Genomic DNA, 24,573 nt, shown 5'->3' with positions numbered 1-24,573 from the left:
ACGCCGGTACAACCAACACCACGTATGGGGTCTATCGACACGCCAGATAATCTATGCCACGTGCGACCTGAACATACTATCACAAGATCTCCCTATACGCCGGTACAACCAACGCCACGTATGGGACCGATCGACACGCTGGATAACCTACGCCACGTGCGACCTAACTTTCACAGGGTGATACTTGTAGTGTAACCAAAATCCGAGGAGGTACCTAGAGTAGTGCGTATAGCACTTCATACTGACATTCTCTCACTTATCTAAACTAATACTAGAGGTATTCCCATTTTAATGATACCATTCTATAGTAGACTGCAACGTAATTTAATCATAAAAATAATATTATTTCTAGACCAACGATCATTCACATAAACATGAATTTCATAATTTTCATTATATAAAATAATATCTAAAAGTTTCCTATAATACAAATAAACACTCCAAAAATCCCAACTTAGTCAACATAGCTCAACAACGCTCAAGACCAGTCATTAGGGTCATTATGATCCTTCTAAGAAGGTAAAACTACCTCGAAAGACTCAAGGTCAACCAATGATCAAACTACCCACACTTGGTCAAACGGGCCAACGAGCCCACGACCTCCAAATTCCTATCCGAAGGTTCCTATGAGTTCTACAAGGTATAGGACACTCGTCTTGCAAGTTTAGTCCAGATCGAACGGTCAGATCGCTCACGATCGCACGATCTGACGGTTAATATAAAATATAAACTTTAAATTATTAATCGGAACATCCGGGGCTTTGATTCATGATCCGTGAATTCCTACACAATCCTAGAAATACCTAGATTAACATATATTAAATTTGAGACCATCCAACGGTCCCAACTTATCGAACCTGGATAACGCGCAATAGGCGATATCCGTTCAATAGTCAAACGACGTCCGAATTGAGATCCGCGAAATCCTACGCACTCGTGACAACCTAAGGATCCCATCGAGATACAGTGCAACTTCACTACCTTCGCCCACGCGCCGCCACAAGTGTCGGCAGCGTTGGGTGCCCAAAGCTATTACGCATTGCAGGAAAATCTCAAAACCGCGGCTCCAAACTCCTACCCTAGGTATAACACCCTATTTGGAGTCACTTTTGTTCTTGGACCTACCCCAAAAACTAACCAGAAGTGGCCGAAATTGCGATCCCAAAATCGGCCAAAATCCAATTCGAAAATCAAGTTACCTGCGTTCAAAATCGATGCAATCCTACCCAACCATCAGTTAGAGCATGAAAAATAGGTAGAAATCCATACCTTACTCGTCTGAATTGGTGGCCAGAGGAGAGAGATCGAGCTCCTTGAATTTTGGGTTAAAACCGGTCGAATTTTTGCATTTTCCGGCGATCACAGGTGGTTCCAGTGGGTGAGATTGGTCGGGATGGGAAGAGGGAGGTTGCCCGATTCTTTTGGGACTGGTGCTACCCCAAGCGGTGGCCGGATGCGACGGTGGTGGCCCAAAAACCACCGCGGTAAACAGTAACAAGGGGGCTGTTTCCGCGCGCAGGAGAGAGAGAGAGAGAGAGAATCTGATTTTTATAAAAAAAACCCCATTTCAAAATATTTACGGTTTTGCCACTAAACTTGTTTTGCTCGTAACTTCTTTGTTTCAACTCCGAATCGAGCCCACTACGTGTCTACGGACTCATCTCAGTACGACCTTCCCCAAAAATACTATTCACTACCCCAAACTCATTTCGGGTAAGAAAATGATCAAAATACCCCTACCCCAAGGGTAAATTTGTAATTTCCCTTAAATAATTTTAATAAGGGATTAAATTTGGAGTCGGGGTGTTACAGCTACTCTTTATCTCCTCTCTCCTACACGGCTCCAACCACCACACATGGCTCCGGCCACCCGATTCTTCCTGTGAGAGAAAACTCCGTTCACTTTAGCTATTGTCGTATCTTTTTCAAGATCCAATCAAACTAACTTAGGCATCAGAGGGCCTTTGGCCAACACCCATCGGGTGTGGTCTATTAACTCCGACCTTTTTCACAGGGTTCTATGAGGAGAAAAGAGAATGAGATTCTAGGGTTTGAAGAATCAAGAGGCGAATATTTCCCGTGCAGAATTTTGCTCAAATACCTATCGTAACAAATTGCAAAACATGGGCACCTTCGAAGAATCATTTTTATTTTTTTTAGACAAACCCCAACCATGAACACAGTTTCCCATTGCAAGTCCATGTCAAAATACGTGGTCGATGATGTAGCTCTTTGTGGTAACACCAATCTGATTTGATTATGCTAAAGTATTTAGTCATCTTTTCTAACATTTTGAAAGTATTGTTTCATAGGAAACAAGGGTTTGAATATATACATAAATGCAAAATGATTTTAGGAAAATTTTGAATGTGTATGTGGGACCTACCTGATACTATAGAATTATCAATGAATTTTTAAAGACATGTCAATCTAAGGATTGGCAATGACACATGAATATTTCGCATATTGCCCTATGTGTCACTTTTAGACAACTGGCACATTTGGAATCCAAATTTTGGATTGAGACTAACACGTAAAATTACTAATTTCCATCGACAAATGTCATTATTAGATTGAATTTACCAATACAATTTATAACACTTATAGGTCCAAATATTTTGGTTTTGTTTTTTTCACCCAAACAAAAATTATTAATGTTTTTTTTATAGGATTGATATGATATTTACAAAATACTACACCCACAATAAAACTACACCACCACCACCACAATAATATTACACACAATTAGGTATTGAACTCATCCTAAATACATATCATCCTCGTCATAAGTCGAACTTAGGATCTCTACTAACTAAGTAGAGACAAATACCACTAAACCAAAACACATGTTGATTTTTTGAATTGATTACTTTTTTCATAAAAATACAAAACCAAAGTGCTAAAAAAAAATAAATCAAAGTATGTATCGATCGGGATTTGTTCTGTTTTTGTTCCCCTCCCCCCTCTCTCCCATTAGAGGCATCAAACGAGTCTGGCCGACCCATTTAATAAATAAATAGAAAAGTTGATATAGATCCAAATTCTCATCTAGGAGTTGGGTTTAATCCTCGAATTTGGTGACTTTGATACAAGTCCTTTGATTTTTGTGCCACATAGGATTACATTCCTTTTTAAATATTGTATGATGTAATCTTTTGATTTTTATATTTTTAAAATTATTTTTTGTTCTAATATTGCCCATTATCTTTGATTACTTACCTTAATGAGATAACTATCCAATATTATATTTCTTTCCTTATCCAATTTACTCTTGAGCACATAAAACGTAAGAAATAATGAAGTTATTAACTGCAGCAAATTTTTATGGTGGTTTTATAATAAATTACTAAATTTATGGTAAGTAAAGCACCTAATTAGGAAGACTCTTTTTTTTCTTTTTTAAATGTTGTACACTGACATAAGAAAGAAATAATGGAGTGAGTTTAGTACTCAAAGGAAGCCAAACACTCGTTAAAATATATAAGAAAATAATGGAGATTCAGAGTTGGGATTCATCCCAATGCACAAATGACCGCTGAAGCATGGTCTAATATCCATTTGCTATGCAGTCATAGTATCAACTTTTTCTTCTTTTTCTTTTATTATTATTATTATTTTGTGTTGAATATATGCTCAACTTTGAATCAGGTTCAGTCATTTTGTTCTTTATAGTTGTTCTTTTAAGTATAGTATACCTGAGATATAGGTAATACATTTTTTTGATATGTTTTTCTTCATATTATATTTATATCTAAATTATTGGTAACATATTCCTTTAACCAAACAATAAGTTTTTAATTGACTTGTGTTCTTACATACATGAGATATAGGTACCATGACAGGACCCGACCCAATTTCCACTTTGGAATTCGAGCCAAGTCCTGTGCATGTCTGACACCTGGCGAATGTCGGGCATAAGGGACCTTTTTACCCTTCTTACGTCAACTTCCCTTAAAATTCCTTTAGACTTCTGCCGAAAATTCGGCAGAGTCTCCCCTGTATTTTGACCAATCCCAAAACTTTTCACCTGTTAAACATTCAACAAATCCACACCAACTGCCAGAATAGGATAAACCAATATTTGCCAGTTTCAGTTTTTCCACTAAAACTCGATATCAGAGCAATTTTCTAAAGTTCACGGGGTTTTCAGGGATTTTTTTACAAACTCTACCTGACTTTGAAGCGTGGAGGCTATGAGTGGCCCGGTGGTGGATCCTGTGCACTTCTACGACCTAGGGGCGAAAAACAAGTTTTAAACTGTGAGTGGACAAAATAAAATTCTTAAAAACAAGCCAGAATATAATACCCCCGTTTTGAAATAACTAAGGATATATATATATATATATATATCGATAATTTAACTATATTTCAATATAAGAAATTCTATAAGCATGAATCAGTATGCTGATGAATAAACTTACATAATCGATCAAATATATAAAGACATCACTGCTTGGAGAAATCAAAGAACTAGTATAACCGAATAAAGATATAAAGATATAAATGTGCAAATACTAAGAAACCGATATAAAATAACTGAAAGTCATCCTTGAATAAAAGAAAACTCAAAATCCTTTGAAAATACCACCTATTTGTACCCCTGTCATATCCGTCAATTCCCTGGCAGGTCTCGGGCGCCACGCAGTCTACCCGAGCCGCAAACTGGCGAAATCAGGGGACTATGATCAGCCTGTCCCGCCGGCAGATTCCTCGATGACACCAAGTCAGCTCGAGTCGCTCTGGCAGGATGCAGGGGACCGTAGTCAGCCTGATCCGCAATCCTGGCAGGTCTCGGGGACACAGAGTCAGCCGAGCCGCAATCCTGGCAGGTCTCGGGACACCAAGTCTGCCGAGCCGCAAATTCTGGCACTCACGGTCCGAGCGTCCCCGAAACTCGTGAGGCAAAGTCGAGTGCACTGACATAAACTGAAATCGGACTGGATGTCCGTAGACATCGGTCCAACTGTGGGTAATCACCAAAGAAAATGGGTACGAGGTGGGTTTAAAATAAATTCCTTTAGAAAAAGAAAATCTTATTAATAACTGAAATCTCAAATTGTGCTGCTATTTCACTGATTCCAATCTCAAACTCTGTTTCTATAACTGGTAAATAAGCAGCACAGATTTATAAAACTATTACTATACTAATCATGTTTGAAACCACAATAAGGTTTACTCTAGATCAAATAAAGAAATTTATTCAAATAAACTCATTTATAAAACTCATTTAGATAAAATCTATATAAAATCACTTATGAAATCTTACTTATAGAAATTCTCTATATAATATATTTATATAAAATAATTTATGAAAGGAAGTCCACTCACTGATGGTCCGAGCTAGTTGGACCTCTTGAAGTTCTCCTCTGTGTCCTGTCGGGCTCCTGGTGCCTGATTACCCATAAAGATTAAATTAATAAACGGTTGAATAAAAAGAATTTCAACTAAACACCATGCCCCCGGCTCCTAGAAATACGTGCATATCATTCCCAGTTACTCTTATGCCCACGTTAGCCCTCTCAGACACTTGGACCAGTTTTGGAAGGTCCGACGCTTAACTAAGCGATAAACTGCCAGATCAGCCGACCCGGGACCCCGTGGATCCCCGACCTCCAATGGCCAATCTGGGCTTCCCTGAAGGTTCCTTACAGAGAGGGAACCATGTTCTGCGAGTTTGGTCCAAAACGGACGGTCGGATTGGCCAAAATCGCGTTATCGCTTAAAATCCAAACCCTAGCCCCAGGGTTCGCGATTTAGGAGTATCCGGGACTCCGATTCGTAATCCGTCGAATCCTACACGATCCTGACATCGTGTAGACCGACATATCCAAAATTCAGCTCGATCCGACGATTTAACGACACTGCACCCACGGATCGCACAATATGGAAAATCCGTTCGGGGCTCAAACGGACTCCGAATCGAGATCCGCGAAATCCCACATGCTCGTGACGACACGAGGGTCACAAAACTGCACAGAATTACCTCACTACCCTCGCCCACGCGCTCCAGCACGCGAGGGCAGCTTTGGGTGTCCAAAGCGATTTCGGGTGGCCGAAAAATCTCGGAACCAAGACTCCAAACTCCTACCCTAGGTAAAACACCCCATTTGGAGTCACTTTTGTTCTTAGGCATACCCCAAAAAGTGACCAGAAACAGTAGTTTCGAGCGGCCGAAGTTCCGGCCAGATTTCAAGTCGAAAATCGAACCCCTTAGAGCTAAAATCGATCGAAACCCATATATCCATCAGCTAGAACACGAAAAATAGCTGAGAAAACATACCTTACTCGATCGATTTGGTGGAGAAACGAAGGAGAATTTTGAGCTGGAAGTTCGGGTGGCTTCGAAGGAACCTCCGTCGGAAAACATGGTTTTCCGGCCAACTCAGGGCGGCCCCGGGGTGGAGGTCGGTCAGGTCTTGACGGCGAGACGGAGGCGGACCCGATGGTACCCACGGCGGAGATCGGCTCGGCCTGTGGTGGCCGGGCCGTCGCCTGGAAGTCGAACGGGCGCACGGCTGGGTGCGACGCGAGGGAGAGAGAAGGAAGAGAGAGAAAGTGACGGGGGAGAAGAGAGAGAGAGATAAAAAGTCTGACTTTTTGGCCAAATTACCATTTTGCCCTTCGCGATTTTTAGACCATGTCTTCTTCGTTACGGCTCCGATTCGGGTCTACTCCGTGTCTACGAACTCATTTCGCCGCGCTCTACGCAATGGCGTAAGCAGAATTCCCAAATTCTTTCTCGATTAAAAAGTCAAATTTTCCCCCATTAAAATATGCGAGGGCAAATTGGTCTTTTTTGCTAAAAGATATTTTCCTTACTTTTTAGATATTTTCTTTCTTTTTAGATATTTTGTTTTGGGTTCTTACATACCACACTTTTTTGCCTTTTTGTTTATGAATCTAAGTTATAGGTAACATACGCTTTACCACTCATCTTTTTTATGTACCAGAGATATAGGTAGCATATACTGTCTGACTTATGTTTTTATGTTCCTAAGTTATAGGTAATTTAATATTCTGCTTGTTTATTTTTCCACCTTATTTATATGTAAGATGTTTTGTGGTTTGTTGAGCCTATGATGTAGATATATTATCCCATGGTATAGATATATTATCCTATTGTCCATCGCATAGGTGTAATATGTGGGTCTTACTTTTATTGATTAAATGGTATATATTAGGTAAATATTATCAAGGAAAGAATTCAAAATTTAATTACAAGGAAATTATGCATTAATTTTAGATTTTCAATATGTTTTTCTTATTTACCTCAAATGGTAAAATCGACACAACAAAAAAAGTAAATAAAGTCAAAGGACCTACATCTAAAACTAAAAATGCATGGACTAAATCCAATACCAGATAATCGTTTTGGACCTAGATCTAAGAACCCCTATAGGACCAGGGCGGGCTCATGCCAGGCCACTAAACGGGCCGATATGGGTCCCCTCTAAGCTTGACTTATGGATTGCTTTTTTTGAATATTTTTTTATTTTTAACAATTTTATTTCACTCCTTTAACAATTATGTAAATACTAATAAGATTTATTATTTGTTGGAAAAAGAAGCCAATGTACATTTAAATAGAAAAAGGCTAGACTATTGTTCGGGTTTAAAAAATTGAAACTTGAATAACAAAATTATTATTTTATTTTTAAAGAAAGCAATGATTTTTAAAATTTATTATTAGAGAAAAGAAATAGACTTAATTTAATATGTAAACATTATAAATTATGAATTATTTTTCTCTAAAAAAATATAATTCACTTATTGGGCCACCCAGTTGGACCAAATTTTCTCATCCTGGCCCGCCAAAAAATATGGGCTGAACTATGCCGGACCTTACATAACGGGCTATATTCTGGTCGTGCTCAGTCCAGCCCGGTCAAACGTAACAAAAATGAAAAGAGAACATGTCCAGGAGGAAAGAGGGGATGTCCAATACCATGTCCAACACAAGAATGCAAGCCCAATCTAAGTAGAGCCCAAAAGAGTACGTATGTCCAAACAGTTGCCGTCATGAAGGCTTCATGACTTTCCTAAGAAAGTCCCTTCAATACTCTCCAATCCTTCTTTCTATAAATACCCACACATCCCCTTCCTCTCCTATTAAGATCTTTCAGCTCACCCAAACGAGGGGAGAAAGAAACAACAAAGGAAAACTCTCATCTTCCACACTTTCCCATCTCCCAAAGACCATTTCCCCGAGAAAATACTGTAATCTTATAGAGAAATGTCCGATGCGTATTGCTCAGACTGCAAGCGCCAGACGGAGGTGGTTTTCGACCACTCGGCGGGAGACACGGTGTGCTCCGAGTGTGGATTAGTGTTGGAATCTCATTCCATCGACGAGACCTCAGAGTGGCGTACCTTCGCGAACGAGTCCGGCGATAACGACCCGGTCCGTGTTGGTGGACCCACCAACCCACTATTGGCCGATGGCGGGTTGTCCACCGTCATAGCCAAGCCTAATGGGGCATCTGGTGAATTCTTATCTTCGTCGTTGGGGCGGTGGCAGAACCGTGGGTCGAATCCGGATCGGGGCTTGATTCTGGCCTTCAAAACCATTGCCACCATGTCTGATAGGTATGTGCTTGTTGCTGCGATATTGGGGGAAGGTATTTTGGTTCGTAGAAAAATCCGAGGTTTCTGGTATTTTTAGGTTTTGTAACTGGATTTTGGGTTTCCTTTTGAGGGTTGAAGTTGGATGAGAAGGATGTTGATTGGTAATGGGAAAGTAGAAATGGCAGAGGTCTGTAGTAGTTTAAGGTTTTTTTAAACTGGATTCCGGTTTCGTTTGAGGGTTGAATTTGGATGAGGAGGATGCTGAATGGTAATGGGAAAGTAGAAATGAAAATTGAAAATCCAAAGCTGAACATCTAATTAGCTTGGGTTGGGAAATTTTTATTACAATTTGAAACCATAACTGTTAATCAACTTTTCAAGATTAAATTTGGAATTTGGTTTTAAATCAAATGAGAGTTTTGCCCTTTATGATCATCATGTAGTTTCATGAATCTAAGTTGATAGATATATGAGGAGATTGAAATATTAATCTCAGGTATACTGTAATCAATTGCATTGGACAAATTGAAATTATTAAGCTTTTTAGTTTTTTTAAAACAACTAAACTATTAAGTTCAATCCTACATATATTAGAGTAGAGTGGATATTCAAATATCAGTATTTTTAAAACTCATAGGTGATTGGTTTTTTTTATACACTTTTTCATCTCTCAAAATCTTGCTTCTTCCCTATTGTAATGTGTGATGATATTTATATAGTATTAGTATCAAAATTTATTCACATGATGTGTTAAATTTCTCTTACAATGAGATTATTTGTAAACTACTATAAAGAAAAATAGCTGATATTGTAACATTGTATTTCAGGTTGGGCCTTGTTGCAACCATCAAGGTATGCTATTTGCGTACTATAAACATTTATTCATGGGGACCGTTAATAGTTCTAGTACGCTCATATGCTTACCAAATTCATGCATAAAATTTTAGCGACCCATTATTGTGGATACATTTAAGGTCAAAGAAAAGCTTTGTCCATTATTTTATTTTGTGATTGTGTGATACAAATGAAATATGGAATGAAATATGGCTGTTATATTATAAGAGAATAAAAGTTACTACAAATTCAGTTCTGAATATTTGTTGAAGTATATGCTAAAACTTTGTCCATGGCCTTGCACTACATAATCATACTTGTAGGGGATGATAAGCATTATTTCTGAGAAAATTCTGAGTAGCACCAGACCACTACTGCACATTTTCATTTTACAGTATTTTGCTTCTACAAGTATCCTTGATAAATTAATTATATAATTGAAAAACAGTAGTGGCTACAAGTGAAAACCCTGTGTCTATTTATTGATTACTTTTTCAACATAATACTTTTCCGGGGAAAACATTTCAGACGAACTTTTCTACTATGCCTGTCTTGTTTGATTCAACTGTTTCGTTCACTGATATCTGAGTTGAAGATAAATTTTCCTTTTTTAATTGAGCTAGCGGTATATGGATAAAAGGGTGGACAATCAGTAGATCATTTTACTTCTGGATACTGGTCTTTTTTCCATTTGGTGCTGATTGGGTGAATACTGATTTGGTGATCTTGTTGGATTATAAAATTTGATAGAGAATAGGCTTTAGTTGCTTCTGTAGCTGTTCCATCTTGCTTTGATGTGGCACGTTTGGCTTGAGAGGAACATTATAAAAGTCGAGTGGGATGGGTTATCCTTGAGACTTGATTCAGGGTTTTTATTTATTTTCTAATTTTGAGAGAGACAGAGAGAGTGCATTATCTTCACATCACAGCGAAACTTGTATTAACATATCTGCTGCAATTAGGAGTGTGATAACAAGTTGTGAATTCACATTATTTGTGCTGATTTTTATGTTTTTGCATCATGTAGTTGATAATTATTTTAGCAAAAAACTTCTGGTAAAATCTTGAAAAGTATATATTCTTTTTTATGTACAGGAATCTTAAGCACTTCTTGTAGTCTGTGTTGTTACATTTAGTTGGTTGTAGAAGGTTATGATTGTACCTTCGGTGGACTGTTTGTTCATTACTGTTGCATTGTTGTTTTTTTTAGATTAATAAAATCTTCTGTTTCCTTCTTAAAAACTAATAAAAGGGATCTTAAGAACTTATATTCATACCCTGCTATTTCATGGGATTTGAGTATTAGATGATGAGGCTTTTATGTTTTGATTTGAAGGATCGGGCTAATGAGATATATAAGAGGGTGGAAGATCAGAAATCTAGTAGAGGAAGAAATCAGGATGCATTATTGGCTGCTTGCCTATATATTGCTTGTCGACAAGAAGACAAGCCACGCACTGTAAAGGGTACAGTTTATGACTTTTTTAACATGTGGATGCTTCCTGAATTACTTTGTGTATGAGCTTCCCTGAACCTGTGGATTTCAAATAGAAATTTGCTCCGTCGCCAATGGAGCTTCAAAGAAGGAAATTGGCCGAGCAAAAGAATATATAGTGAAACAACTGGGACTAGAGAAGGGTCAGTCAGTGGAGATGGGAACAATACATGCTGGGGACTTTATGGTGAGCTACATATATAGGCATAAAATCTTAGTTACTTTTTTCCTAGTTTGTAGTTTCTACTGACTTAATAGCAACTTAACTGTAGAGGCGCTTCTGTTCCAATCTTGGAATGAATAATCAAGCAGTCAAAGCTGCCCAAGAAGCTGTGCAAAAATCGGAAGAATTTGATATCAGGTAGTTCCTTTTGTTATGCATTATGCTGAAAATAATGTATATTTTCATGATTGCATATTTGCATGACTGATTTTACCTTTCTTATTGTGTATACTGTCATCATGGTCCCATAGATTCATTTGCACCATTTATCAATTTCCACTGATTTCTTTTCTTTTTTTTTCCTCATCATCACGGAAAAGATAAGGATGGACCCAGAAATATTGAAAAACATAACATGATCAAAATAGTTGATTTGAATTGTTTATGTTTAAAACATTCATTGTGGAGACCAATGGCAAGGCATCATAAAGGATTGGATGATATAAGGTGAAGTGCTATGTAGAGGGGCAAATTGGACTAATAAACAAAATGATCTTGTGCAATCCTGTGTTCAACTATTCAAACAGCCCTAAATGACTTAAGGAATGCCCAATCTCTCTTCAAATATTAGGCCATCTTTGGGTGAGCTTGGCAGTCTTTTTTTTTTGGGTCAATCTCTTGGCAAGCTGTTTAAACGAGACTTCTTTTCTTTTTCTTTTTCTTTTTCTTTTTTTTCCCCCTTTTTCTACTTCACCTTATCAATTTTGACATGAGCCCTAAGAATTGATCAGAACCACTTTTTGTTTTGTTCATTTTCCTGCACTTCCTGTTTTGGACAGTGATGAGGAATTACGGGACATAATGAAAAGTTTATCATAATGGTTTTGATTCCTTAACATTAGACATAATGGTCACAAATGGCATTCCCTGGGTCCGTTTGAAGAAGTTAATATCTGATTCATACATTTGTTGTCTTGATAGATTCTTTATCTTGAGATCGGTCCTTGATTTATGATGAACTTTATAGTACTTGCTTTTGATGATGGCCTGTTTCTTTTTCATCTCTCAATTCCAGGAGGAGCCCTATATCGATAGCAGCAGCAGTTATTTATATTATCACTCAGCTTTCAGACGATAAGAAGCCTCTCAAAGGTTCAGTATCGTCCTCCCTCTTAGAAACTAATTGAAAAATGTAGTTGAAAGCTTGTGAACTGAACATATGGCCTGCATCACCTGTAATTAATGGGTTTATTGGTAGATCCAAGACTTGATCGGTTTCACATCACCCGTAATTTTTATGGTTTTCTAACAAGTGCTGATTTAAGTAATGGCCACTGTGAGTGCAGATATCTCAGTTGCTACAGGAGTAGCAGAAGGAACAATCAGAAACTCATACAAAGACCTTTATCCCCATGTATCAAAGATAATACCCAACTGGTATGCAAAGGAGGAGGATCTCAAGAATCTTTGCAGCCCTTGAAATGTAGGCCAAGCGAATTCATCAAGAACGAGGAGGAATATGAATTCTACTGGGGCGCTTCTTCTTGGGTTGTATTTAACTGTCCAATGTATGAACAATGCAGAAGGCTTAAATTGTTTTGAGAATTCTTTTTCATAGTAAATCACTAAATTATATCTTTCAATTGACGCAATTGAGATATATGCTTGAAATAGCATGTTTTCTGACTTTTTTTGAAATTCAAAATAAACTCGCCTATTATCTGCCTGAAATTGTGATCATTTTAGATTCTATTTAAATTTTGGTAAAATTCCAAAACCGTTCAATGAAACTGTGGCTATTGCAAATGAATTGGATATTCCAAGTGGAGGAATATTTTGGGCTAAAAGATCTATTTTCAAATCCGCTGAAATTCGTGCAAGGTTAATGAGAGCCCAATGTCTTGTGTTGGAGCACATTCTTAAGCTTGATTAGTAAAAGAATAAAGGAAGCATATGAGTAGCGTGACGTGGAGGTTTGTGACTCTACTCTTCTGTGCAGGATTAACCAATACTCTACATATGTTTATATCCCGATTTGCATGGCATATCGTCTTCAAATTAAGTCTCACGTTCTACCAGTGTTCCTTTCCGTTAACTCTGCCTATTTTTCCGTCAAAATTCATCTCCTCTTACATCGAGTTGAACCATTTTTCCATGAACTGAAAGTAGACATTGGATGCTCGTGGTCCTTCGGTCTTGATTCACGAATTTGGTTGTCACTGACGTCAATTTGGTAACTGAACCATATCCATCCTAAGAGCACTTCCACTGCTGCGGTTTGGCCTGGGCAGGAGGGGCCCAAGCCCTATGTTGCGCCTGCAACGAGCTTCAGCAGCCTGAGCAGGAGGTGGGTCTTAAATTTTTTTTTTACTGTCGTTCTAGGTTGTCTGATCATTATTTGTCATCCAATACAACGGCTGCCTTTTTTCTTTTTTCTTTTTTTGTTAAAAAAAATTGTAAAAAAATTCAAACATTTTTTAAAAAAAAAAACCAAAATTTTTGAAACTTTTTTCTATAAATACCTACCAATATTCTTCACTTTCCACACTAAATCTTCCAATATTTTCTTCCTCTTCCAATATTTTTCACTTTCCACACCAAATTTTCTTCACTTTCCAAATTTCATTTGTGTTGAAATACAAATGGCATCTTCCATAAAAGTCGGAAGGGTGTGGACAACCATGGAAGATGTTTTGTTGTATGAGTGTTGAGTTCATGTTGGTCATTGCCCGATCACGGGCAAGGAGATGAAGTTCTCTCATATGTGGAGAAAAATTCATGCCAAATTTTGTGAAATATCGGGTTCTGCTCATATGGAAATGGCTTTGGCTAGTAGGTGGAAATTTTTAAATAAAGAGTTGGAGAAATGGAGAGATGTGTTGACAAAAGTGAGGGACAATGTTCGAAGCGGCAAAAATCTTGGCAACAAGGTAAATTATTTGTAATTGCTATTTTATTAAATTTAATGTCCTTTTTTTTTTTTTTCAAATTTTCTTGAATTTTCAATATATTTTTTAAAATAAATTATGCAAGCACAAATATTGCTCGGTGCTATTGGCCAAGGTAAAAATCTTCAACAATCACCGATGTTGGGAGGTTGTAAAAAATTGTTCGAGATTCAAAATTATTCCCATGAGTCCGACCGTTATGTTGAATGAGACGTCGCTCCACGATTCAATGGCATCGGATTCGCCTTTGGATTAAATCAAGACTCACCAATCTAAAAGGAGCCGAGGCCTATTGGGAGAAAGGTGGTGAAGGCCAAGTAAGGAAGTGATTCCACCAATGATACTACAAAATTTTTGGAGCAAATTGCTCTAAACGGCACAATGAGAATTGAGAGAGACATGAAAAGAGATGCGGATGAGAAGGCAATGTACGAAGAATTTGCAAGTGAAAGGGAATATGCATGCAAACAAGACATGGAAAAGAAGGATCGGGAAGCCATGGCCATGGATACGAGCCATATGTCCCCTGAAACAAAGTCATTTTAGAAGCTAGAATGAATGGATGTTATGAGAAGAATGCTTTTCAGTAATGATACCTAGCAACACTGATTGGTAAAATGATGAAAACCATTAGGTTGTATTGCTTGTCTTTTATTTAATTAGTTGTATTGCTTGTCTTTTATTTAATTAGTTCTATTGCTTGTCTTTTATTTAATGAGTGGTATTTCTTGTCTTTTATTTAATTAGTTGTAGTTCTTAATTAGTTCTATTGCTTTTTCTTTTATTGAATAAAGAAAGCATTCAATAATATAGCTATTTATTTAACACATTGCATACATCAAATCAAAGCATAATTTGATTCAAAACACAAAGAAAGCATAATTCATCATAAAACACAACCAAAGCATAATTCAAAACAAAACACAAACAAAGCATAATTCAAACAACGCATACATCAACAAAAACCACTCTCTCTCCATCATACAGACCTCGTTGCCACCGTCAGTCAATGCTTTCTGGTGAGATCTGCTAGTCTTCATCTCTCTCTCTGCAAATTCAAAAACCAACAAATTGGAAAAGACAAAAACAAAAAATAAAAATCGAACATTGTTTGCATATGTGGGTGGGTTTTAGGGTTTCTGGGTGAAAACATAATGAGGGAGGAGGGGGGAGGGCTATGTGGAGTGGTCTTTCAGGGGGTTAGGGTTATGGGTTCGTTGGGGGTTGGAGGGCGGTGGTCATAGGGGAAGGAGCGCTGGGTGGTTGCACTGCAATGAAGGGTGGATGTGATATGGGTTTGAGGGTTGGGTGTTGGAGCTTGATCGGGGGAATGCAGAGAGAGAGAGAGAGAATAAATTTTTGTTTTGTTTTTGTTTTTAATATTTTATTAATATTTTAATTAATTAAAAATTAAAAAATTTGAAAAATGTGGGACCCACAATGCACGTAGGCGAGATTTGACAGAAACCCTAACGGCAGAACCACATTGTAATGAATTTAAAAGACAAAGGTATGTGATTCTTAAAATTGAGAAGATAAGGACTTATCTTAAGGGTGTAACTACAGGGTGCTAAACTGTAATTAACCCTAAAATTAAAAATAAAATTCTTAGATTTGTGTATAAGCAATAATCCTTCTAATTATAATGTTTTTTTAAGGGTTAATTTCAATTTAGTACCCTGAACTCTTACCCATAAGGTATGTTTGCTCATGCACTCTCAATTTTACCCCAAGTTTTTCAATTTTTTGCAATATGGTTCTGGAGTTAACTTCACTGTCAAAATTTCTGTTAATTGCTTGTGTGGCAAGCTTGGGTCCCACTTTTTCGCTTCCTTCAATGTCAGTTGAATGGTATTTTTGGGTATTTTGTCCAAAAATGGTTTGGTATTAATGTATGTAATGTGTTCTTCATGGGTGGGAAGACACCAATTACTCGAAAATACTCTTCAACTGACATTGAATAAACGAATAGGTGAGTGAGACCCAGACTTGTCACGCAAGCAATTAACTGAAATTTTGACAGTGAAGTTAATGCTAGAACCAAATTGCAAAAGATTGAAAAGTTTAAGGTATGTAATAGTTAAAATTGAGTGTGCATGAGCAAACATGCCTTAAAGGTAAGAGTTCAAGGTACTAAATCAAAATTAACCCTTAGTTATATATAAAATTTAAAACTTTGTTTAAAAAGATAAAATTGACTAAATAAAAGTTGCTAGGTAAGATTAGCATTTTGCTGGATTCGAACATTTCTCATTAGGGTTTTGAGTTTTTGTGCGTGTATGGGTGGGTAGGTAAACTGTTGATACTCATTTTATAAGAGAATAAAAACAACAGAAAAGTTTTTTTTTTTTTTTTTTTCATTTTGGAATTCAAATGGTTGTGCTTTCTTCATTTTGGAACTCAAATAACAATGTGTTTTTCCTGTATGTTGCTCGACGTTATATTTTGGTCAATATATTTTGAATTTGAACAATTTCATCAATGTGTATCTCTTTAACAAGCCAATTTTATTTAACGTTAATCTACTTTGATGTGTTCGAGTCTCTACATATGCAACGTGCACACATTAATGTTCAAACTAGACAAAAATGACCATAATTAATAGATTAAAGCACAAGAGCCTCATTACCAAAAAAAAAAAAAAAAAAACAAGAACCAGATTGAAATTTCAAACAAAACCATAGGAATCGAAAAGGTATTCAAACCTTTTTTGTGGTAAATTTATTAACCAAGTGTTTCGTTTTACGAGAGCTTCTCAAATTAAAATTTATTGGTAAAAGATTAGTTAAAGACTTCTAATTTTAGTCATCTATTAGATGCATAAGATAAATAGTTTTTTTTAAAAAAAATTTAAAATATCTATTACATATGTGATTAAAATCCCTAACTAATTTTCAACAGAGTCTAGCATAGTAGTAAAAGATATTGACTTGAAGACCCGTGATCTCATGTTCGAACTTTCCATGACACCTTGGTAGTGTGTGTATGAGAAAATTTTATCCATTTTGTAGTTTAGACTGTCACTTGTATTCAAAAACAAAATAACATCATTTTTCTTGTTTAGAGAAAATTGCATCACTCACACAAGAGAAAGACTTTTATAAAATGAAAATAACATTATTTTATTATTTTTAACCAATAACATTATGACAAGTGTTTTAATAATTCGTGTTGGCATAGCATTATTCGGGTTGCTTGCAACTAATGTATGTACTCGTTCGCTTGACAAACAGAGACTGGAGGGAACTGGCGGGAACCCGCAAAGTAAAAAAGAAAGCACCGTACTCAGTCCTAATTAATTGCACCGAAAGGCATTTGGTTCTCGGTAATGACCAGTGAGAGCGAGCGAGAGAGATCGAAAGCTATGGAAGGCCACGACGACAACGTTTCAATGGAGGACGCAGTCGTTGAGCCCATGCCTAGGAGAGCCAAAGGCAGAGGAGGAAGAGGACGTCTCAGATCACAATCCAAAACCCTGGACCACCCAAACAATCCATTTTTCCTCGATGCGAATGAGCCCCCTTCTCAAGGCTACGCTCCTCAACGTTGTCAGTTCCTCTCTCTCTCTCTCTCTCTCTCTGTCTCTCGCATTGCTCTATTTGTCATTTCCTTCGGATTCGGCATTTTTTTTCTTTGATCCTCGATTTTCTGTTTGATTGCTCGGAAAATGCTCGATAACGGGAATTTAGTTGTGAATAATTCCAAATGTCACTGTTTTGGTCCCGGATTGAAGTTAGGGAAATAACTGTAGAGCGAGACTGATTTAGTTGTTAGGCTTCGTTTGATTTGATATTAATTCTTAATTTTTGTGCTTGTAATTATTATTTATTTTGTTTTAGGCTTAACAAAATGATTATTAGGGCTATTTACGTGTTTTATAACTTCTTCTAGGCCTTTTTATTTTTTTATTTCCTCATAATTTTCTTTTTGATTTGTAATGTTTTGTGGACTTCTTTGTTTGGTTGCAGAGAAAGATGAATGAAAATGAAATGACATTTCCTTATTTTGGATCCAAGAAACTACACCTGGCTGTTTCTGAGATTTAATATGATTTACAGTTTAATACTAATTGGATTCGGGTTTTGGGTTTAGGGCTAAGGGACAAGGCTCTCTATTTGGTCAGTGAGATATGATAGTAACAAGAATGAATATTTAGAACTTATGTTTATGTTGTATTTGCTTTTGAACGATTTTCTTTTCTGGTAAGCAAGTGGAAGAAAAGACCAGCAGTTAAGTTCCAAGGAGACCAGACCTACCACTTTGTTCTATACGATTATGGTCTAAGGTTGTTATGAAACTCTAAATGAAAAAAAGTGGCTCCTTGTGATTCAAAAAGATAGGGTGCACAAAACAGAATGCTTAATGACCCAACAGGGATCCCTCTATATTCTAAAAATTCTTTTGTGTTTGTCTACCCTTCTTGATGGTTATTACAATCAGCCAAGGAGCATGATGGTGCATATGGCACTTACAGTAAAAAAACAAACTTGTGTTTGTTGATGGTATTGTCAAACAATCTGATGCTTCTTCACCAGATTATGCAGCTAGGCTCATTACATTACAATGATTCTTTTGTGGTTGTTGGATGCTATCTTGAAAGATCTTCATCAAGCTTAAATTTCCGTCTCTTCCTATCTCACTATGATGAAAGCCTTGTGGGATGAACTGTCTTTGTAGGGAGACATTTAAATTTTTTTTTTTGGGTACCATGATCTGTCTCTTTCTATTGTTACAATGAGAGGAGTGGGTAATGTAATTTTTTATGGGTCTTAATGATTCATTTGCTGCAATATGTAGTCCAACTCTCATTCTTGGTATTCAACAAATATGTTTGTCCTTTGCTGTCACTTAGTAAGGTTGGCTTATTTCTGGGTGATTTTTGGGTTATTATGTGTGCAGCTATTGAAGGATGGATTGTATTGATCACTGGAATACATGAAGAGGCACAGGAAGATCATATTTTGAATGCATTTGGTGACTATGGGGAAATCAAGAATTTGCATATGAATCTTGACCGTCGCACTGGATTTGCTAAGGTAAGTTTTTTTATTTTTATCTTCATGCTTTTGGACAAAACCTAGGCCATGCTCCTGTTTGAGCACTAATGTTTTTATTATATAGGATTGAAGCCTTAAGGTAGTGTTTTCTTGCCTTAAGATGGTATTCAAAGTATCTTCTTTCACTTTCAGATTCATCAAATGTGAAATGGTGTTGGAGTTCAAGGTCTTGCAATGTGCACAGGCAAATCCAATTGTCTGGATCTTTGAGGTCTTGCAATGTGCATGAAAATTTAGTTGGATCTTAATTCTTTTGTTCATCATGGGAATCAAATACTGAGATTCCCATTTCCAAGTTAATGTTTTTGCTCCTATCAAAAAGTTATTGTTGTTGATCATGATGGATATATTGGTTATCTAAAACCATAAACTATGGCTACCTTCAGTCAGTTATGTAAGGTACTACCCACATCCTATGATTCATATCCCATCAAGTCATCATACTGTGGTTTGGTTAGGAATTTTAGGCATGATATAGACCCTTTCACATGCCTATTCTTTTGTGACGTTTTCAAATCTATGACTTGTCATTTTGCATATATTACTTTTTTTTTTTGCCTGTTAATAAATGTACACTTGTCCATTTGAAATTCTTCTTTTGAGGTTTAATTTTCATTGTATCCAATTGCTGAATTTTTGGATGGGTTATATATTTGATTCATGCTTCATCTGCATGGATGCTGCTCTGTCATTCACTCGAAGTGTTTGGGTCTATGAACTATTCTTTTGGTCGGCCAACTCATGATGAAGAAATTTTTTAAGTTCATAGTCCGGTGGGATCGGAGTATGGGTGAGGGTCAGAAATCGGTCTTCTCTTTGGGCATTAGTTTCTAGAGAGTTTAAAGACATTATTCTGCAATATTCTTTGATTGGAAGGCAGCAGAGATGTAGTTCTTGATTAGAATCTCGTTTGTTGTTCATCATTAGTGTCACTTACGGTTTGAGGTGGGCTCCTCCACAATCTGTGCTGTATTTTGTTGATTAAAAAATGTTATCTTCAAAATAAATGAAAAGAGAATGCCGGGACCATATAATTTCTTGGATAATTTTTTTTTACTCCAATAGAGGGCTTTACTTAAGAATAGGGTGAGAAAATGTAGGATACCTGTTTATGCTGATTAATGCTAAACAATTTCAGGGTAATGCGCTGATTGAATATGAGACATTTGAGGAAGCTGATGCAGCAATATCAGCAATGAATGGCACTAAACTTTTTGGTCGGACCATCCTTGTTAACTCGGCTTTCATGACTGGTCCCTTTGGAAGTAATTCAAGAAGGTTCTTTTGCTTGTTAACCCTTTATTTACCTTCTATTGATATGCTCACGTAAATTCCTCTATCTGCTCTTTTGAGTGAAGGTAAATACATCATATATATTTGTGCAAAGAAAGTCTACTTTTTTTTTTCTTTTTTAAAATTCACTAGTTATAAAACCCCCTTGTGGCATGCCTAGCAATTGTGGTTAGATGCATAAATGCTTTATATGCATATTCAATCCATCAAATTGTTTTAGTTTTTCTGCATATACAAATCTCTTAGGATGCAATTGTTTAAGCAGCCGGATTTAGCTATTCTTATAATAATTGATAGCTCCTTCCCTCTTCCCTGTAGATCACCACAATTGAACCGCTCCAGAAGTCCAAGGATGAAATACTGATTTGGGTTCTGCTTCCCTCAGCAACACTATTATGCTTGTGCTAGTGAGTAGTGACACAATTTTAATATTGCTTTTATTACAAGGTGCATGTCACTGACGTCAGGCAGGGGCATTCTAACTTTCAAAAGATGTATGCAAGAATGGAATTTGGAGTACATACATTTTACTAATTACATGTGTAAACGTTGAGATGGTATATCCTTAACATCCCTTCTTGTAGTTGCTTCCGTTTTGATCTGTGCTTTTAACTGATCGTTGAAGTTCATGCAAATTGCTTAGCAAATGCAATGTTGCTGTTGGAGTTATAATACTCTGTTTCCATTGCAATTAGGTCTAGCAGATGTCATAGTTGAGTTTGAACTCTATTCTTCATTTACTGTCGTTTTTTTTTTCAACTGGATTATACCCGGCCCGGTTCTATTTCAAACAAAACAAGCAAAGAAGGGAAATCTTAGTAAAGGAAGTTTTACAGTAAGCAGGGCTGAAAATTTGTGTGCCTGATTTTGAGTGTATATTGTTATGAATTTCGTATGATTCAGAGTGAGGGTCCTCTTCATCTTCAGTTGTTGTCTTCAAATCAAACCATTTTTGTAATTTCACATATTTATCTTGATATTTTTTGTTGTTGTTGTTCCTCTTCCCTCCATGTACAATCAACAAATATCTTGCAAAATCCAAACATGTTTTCGCCCATCTCTTTTACAATCGAAATTAGCCTTCTCCTGTCCAAGATTTGATAGGGTAAGTTCGTGCATGTCATATCAAGAAAGCATTTTCCATCTTATGTCACGCCCACGTAGACTCCAAAAACAGTGTAAAAGTGGGTCCTCCTTCCCCTACACAATGTACTCTTATCCGATTGTGCACATGAAGATTCTGATTTTGATGGTAAGTGCATCTTTTCACTGTCTCATATGGTGGCCCCTTTCTCCGGCAGGAAAGGTGTAAAGTCCATGTAGATGGAGGATGTTTTACCTTTTTTGCCCAAAATTAGAAAGAGGGAGGGTATTTTTTTACATTCATTATCAAGGTGTAATAGGGTTCAAATTTGAGATTATTAATCTATAAGTTACGACTTTTTTTTACTAGGTTAGAGCCCGTTGAGAGAGAGAGATTGGTTCAGACAAAGATGTTGAATGACAATTATTTGTAAACAAATCATGCACAAAAAAGTATATGTATCGCACATTTTGTGTCAGAAAATTTATGGATATGTTTCGATTTTTCTAATGGTGGTCTGCAATTGGTTGCGCGGTTCAACATATGCGACCTCAAATTTTGTCCAGTGGAGGATTGAATTGAATTTTTTATACTCACTTTAGTATAATCACGCGTGTTGTGCTTGTAGCCATCCTGAATGCATGCGTGATTGCTTCTTGATCATATTATTATGGATGAAATCAATAAGGCAGGGAAGAAAAAGTGAGAGAGGGAAATACGCAAGGAGTAGTGATATGGTTTTTTCTGTTTTTCTGTTTAAATTTAGCAATGGAGTAGTGATAGTATGCAAATGTGGGCGATTCTTGATTATTAACATATGGGAAGCGCATCCCATAAATAATAAAGACGTGATCGATTAAGCATCATATGTTATAACAGGTGAACGAGTTATAACACGTGATGGTACCATAAAATGAAAAGTACATAATAATTGAAAATACCAACTAAAAGTTTCGTTTTGTACCAACTTGTGCCCTTGATATAAAGCCACACAAACACAGGAGAGCTATGGAGACTTTTGTCGACGCCTTAGCATGTGTTATTAAACACCCACACGCCTCCTTGACACGAATTCAGCAGAAAATCAAAGATCATTGTGGTGTGTGTGGTTGGTAGCATACAAAACTCAAGTTTGTTATGGTCGAAAATCAGAAAATAGTTTGTCACTACTAGCCTACATCATCAACCCTACTTTATTATATGCTGGCTCTTTTTTGCCATTTTCTCTTTTTCTTGACTGATTGACAAAAAATTGAGAAATTATACATAACTCCACATGAATACAGCAGCCTGCCGACATGATACAATCTTTTAGAATAAAATAAAATAAAATAAACTGTTGAAAAAACGGAAAGAAAAAAGAAAAGAAATTTAAAAAAATGAAATAAAACTTTAAATATAGGGAAGGGGAAGGAGAGGCAAGACTTGTCTCAAGAAAGCTTTGTTTCCATCCTATGCCCTCCCTCCACAATCCGATCCGATACATGAAGGATTCTGGTTTTTTTTTTTTTGTTTTTTTTTTTTTATGGTAAGTTTTGTTGGAAGTTATTTCTTGTTTAATACCCCTTTTTTCTTATTTGGATTTGGTCTCCTCGTTTTTTTGTTTTTTTGTTTTTTGTAGGTCAAGATGGATTTTGTTTCCTAGTTACGTGAACGATACCGGATCTTAATCTGGTTAGGAATTCAACTAGGATATTACCAGTGGCCCACAATAAATTATTTTATGTGCTAGGGTTTTATGGATCAATATAATCTATTCAGAATAAAGAGGTTTAATCCTACATCAATAAGGATATCTTAAGAATCCTTGAAGGGGAACAGTGACGGATATAGGACTTAAAAGTCGGTTTAGGAAAACTTACATACTAAATTTGACGGTACAATTAAATTTTATTAACAAACACTAGTGAATTGGTTTTTAATTTAAGAAATAAGAAAGAGAATCCCAAAAAAGAAAAAGAAAAAGAGAGAGAGAGTCCAAAAGAAAAAGAAGAAAAAAACAGAGAGAAGTTATGTCCCATGAAAATAGGATCCCATGTTCTTATTTTGGGTTTTAAAAAAAATTTAATTTACTATATTATATTATATTATCCTTATATAAATAAAAAATTTCAATACTTAATAAATTCATTAACCAAGGACAAATTTTGGTATTTTGAATGTTTTACCATTTTTCTCCTTTTGCTTTATCTATACTAGCATGTGCCAATTGATTTTCTTTTATCTTTTATATTTTATTTTTAAAATTAAGAAAAAATAACATGGGTATCTATTTATATAAAGCAAAAGTCAGAGAATGGTGAAATATTCAAAATGCCAGAAAATGCCATTGGTTAATGCAAACATTAAGAATTGAAATTATTAATTAAATGATGATAATAGGATAAATTCACACTTTTTTATATTAAAAAAATTAAAATTAAAAGAAAAAAATCAGATAATGGATTCTATTTTTATGGAACACAACTACCCATTATATTTTTTTAATTCCAAAATAAATTAAATTTTTTTAAAAAAGTATCTCGCATGCGCGGGAGCGCGTGCGGAGAGGCTAGTATATACTATGTGTGTGCCAATTGAATTTTTTTATATTTTATAATTAAAAAGATAACAAGTAGTTGTCATCCATAAAAATAGGACTCATTATCTGATTTTATTTTTAATTTTTAATTTTTAAATGAAAAAGTGTTAATTTACTATATTATCCTCATTTAATTAATAATTTCAATTCTTAATGTTTTTATTAACCAATGACATTTTCTGATATTTTTAATATTTCACAATTCTCTACTTTTTGCTTTATATATATAGATAAATAAAAATAATTTTGGCTTTAAACCAAAGAATTTTGAAGTAAAACTTTCCCACATGTTAAGTACAACCCACTTGATAAATCAACTTGGTAAATAAAACCATTAACAACCTAACCCATTAACAAAACAAAAAAACCTTAAAACATTTGATAAATAACCCAGCCAATTAACACAACAAACTCATCACTCAACCCATTAATAGGCATCGGAGTTAATGATTAAGAGAAAATGAGAGAATAAGATGAACAAAAAGAAACCAAACCAGACTCACACTAGACATAAGATAAAGCTAAGACAAAGGTAGAAATCAGATTTCCACCT

The 24,573-nt window shown here is 36.1% G+C and overlaps 2 protein-coding genes across 2 annotated transcripts; both read left to right on the top strand.

Annotated features, from left to right (window-relative positions):
• The first annotated feature begins 8,027 nt into the window (after nucleotides 1-8,027).
• On the top strand, nucleotides 8,028-12,788 carry LOC117634360 (transcription initiation factor IIB). The gene is made up of 7 exons (XM_034368436.1): nucleotides 8,028-8,586; nucleotides 9,393-9,417; nucleotides 10,736-10,865; nucleotides 10,951-11,081; nucleotides 11,167-11,255; nucleotides 12,133-12,209; nucleotides 12,404-12,788. Exons 1-7 carry the CDS (start codon nucleotides 8,234-8,236, stop codon nucleotides 12,535-12,537), a joined length of 939 nt encoding a protein of 312 aa, XP_034224327.1. The 5' UTR covers nucleotides 8,028-8,233; the 3' UTR covers nucleotides 12,538-12,788.
• Nucleotides 12,789-17,217: 4,429 nt separating this feature from the next.
• On the top strand, nucleotides 17,218-20,938 carry LOC117635127 (uncharacterized RNA-binding protein C23A1.09-like). The gene is made up of 4 exons (XM_034369466.1): nucleotides 17,218-17,553; nucleotides 18,905-19,041; nucleotides 20,201-20,340; nucleotides 20,674-20,938. The coding sequence occupies exons 1-4, from the start codon at nucleotides 17,334-17,336 to the stop codon at nucleotides 20,717-20,719; spliced, it is 543 nt and encodes a 180-aa protein (XP_034225357.1). The 5' UTR covers nucleotides 17,218-17,333; the 3' UTR covers nucleotides 20,720-20,938.
• The last annotated feature ends 3,635 nt before the right edge of the window (nucleotides 20,939-24,573 follow it).

Source organism: Prunus dulcis, chromosome 7, assembly GCF_902201215.1.
Source record: "Prunus dulcis chromosome 7, ALMONDv2, whole genome shotgun sequence".
Lineage (NCBI taxonomy): Eukaryota > Viridiplantae > Streptophyta > Magnoliopsida > Rosales > Rosaceae > Prunus > Prunus dulcis.
Note: the sequence above shows the minus strand (reverse complement) of the source record. Positions and strands in the feature narration are given on the sequence as shown.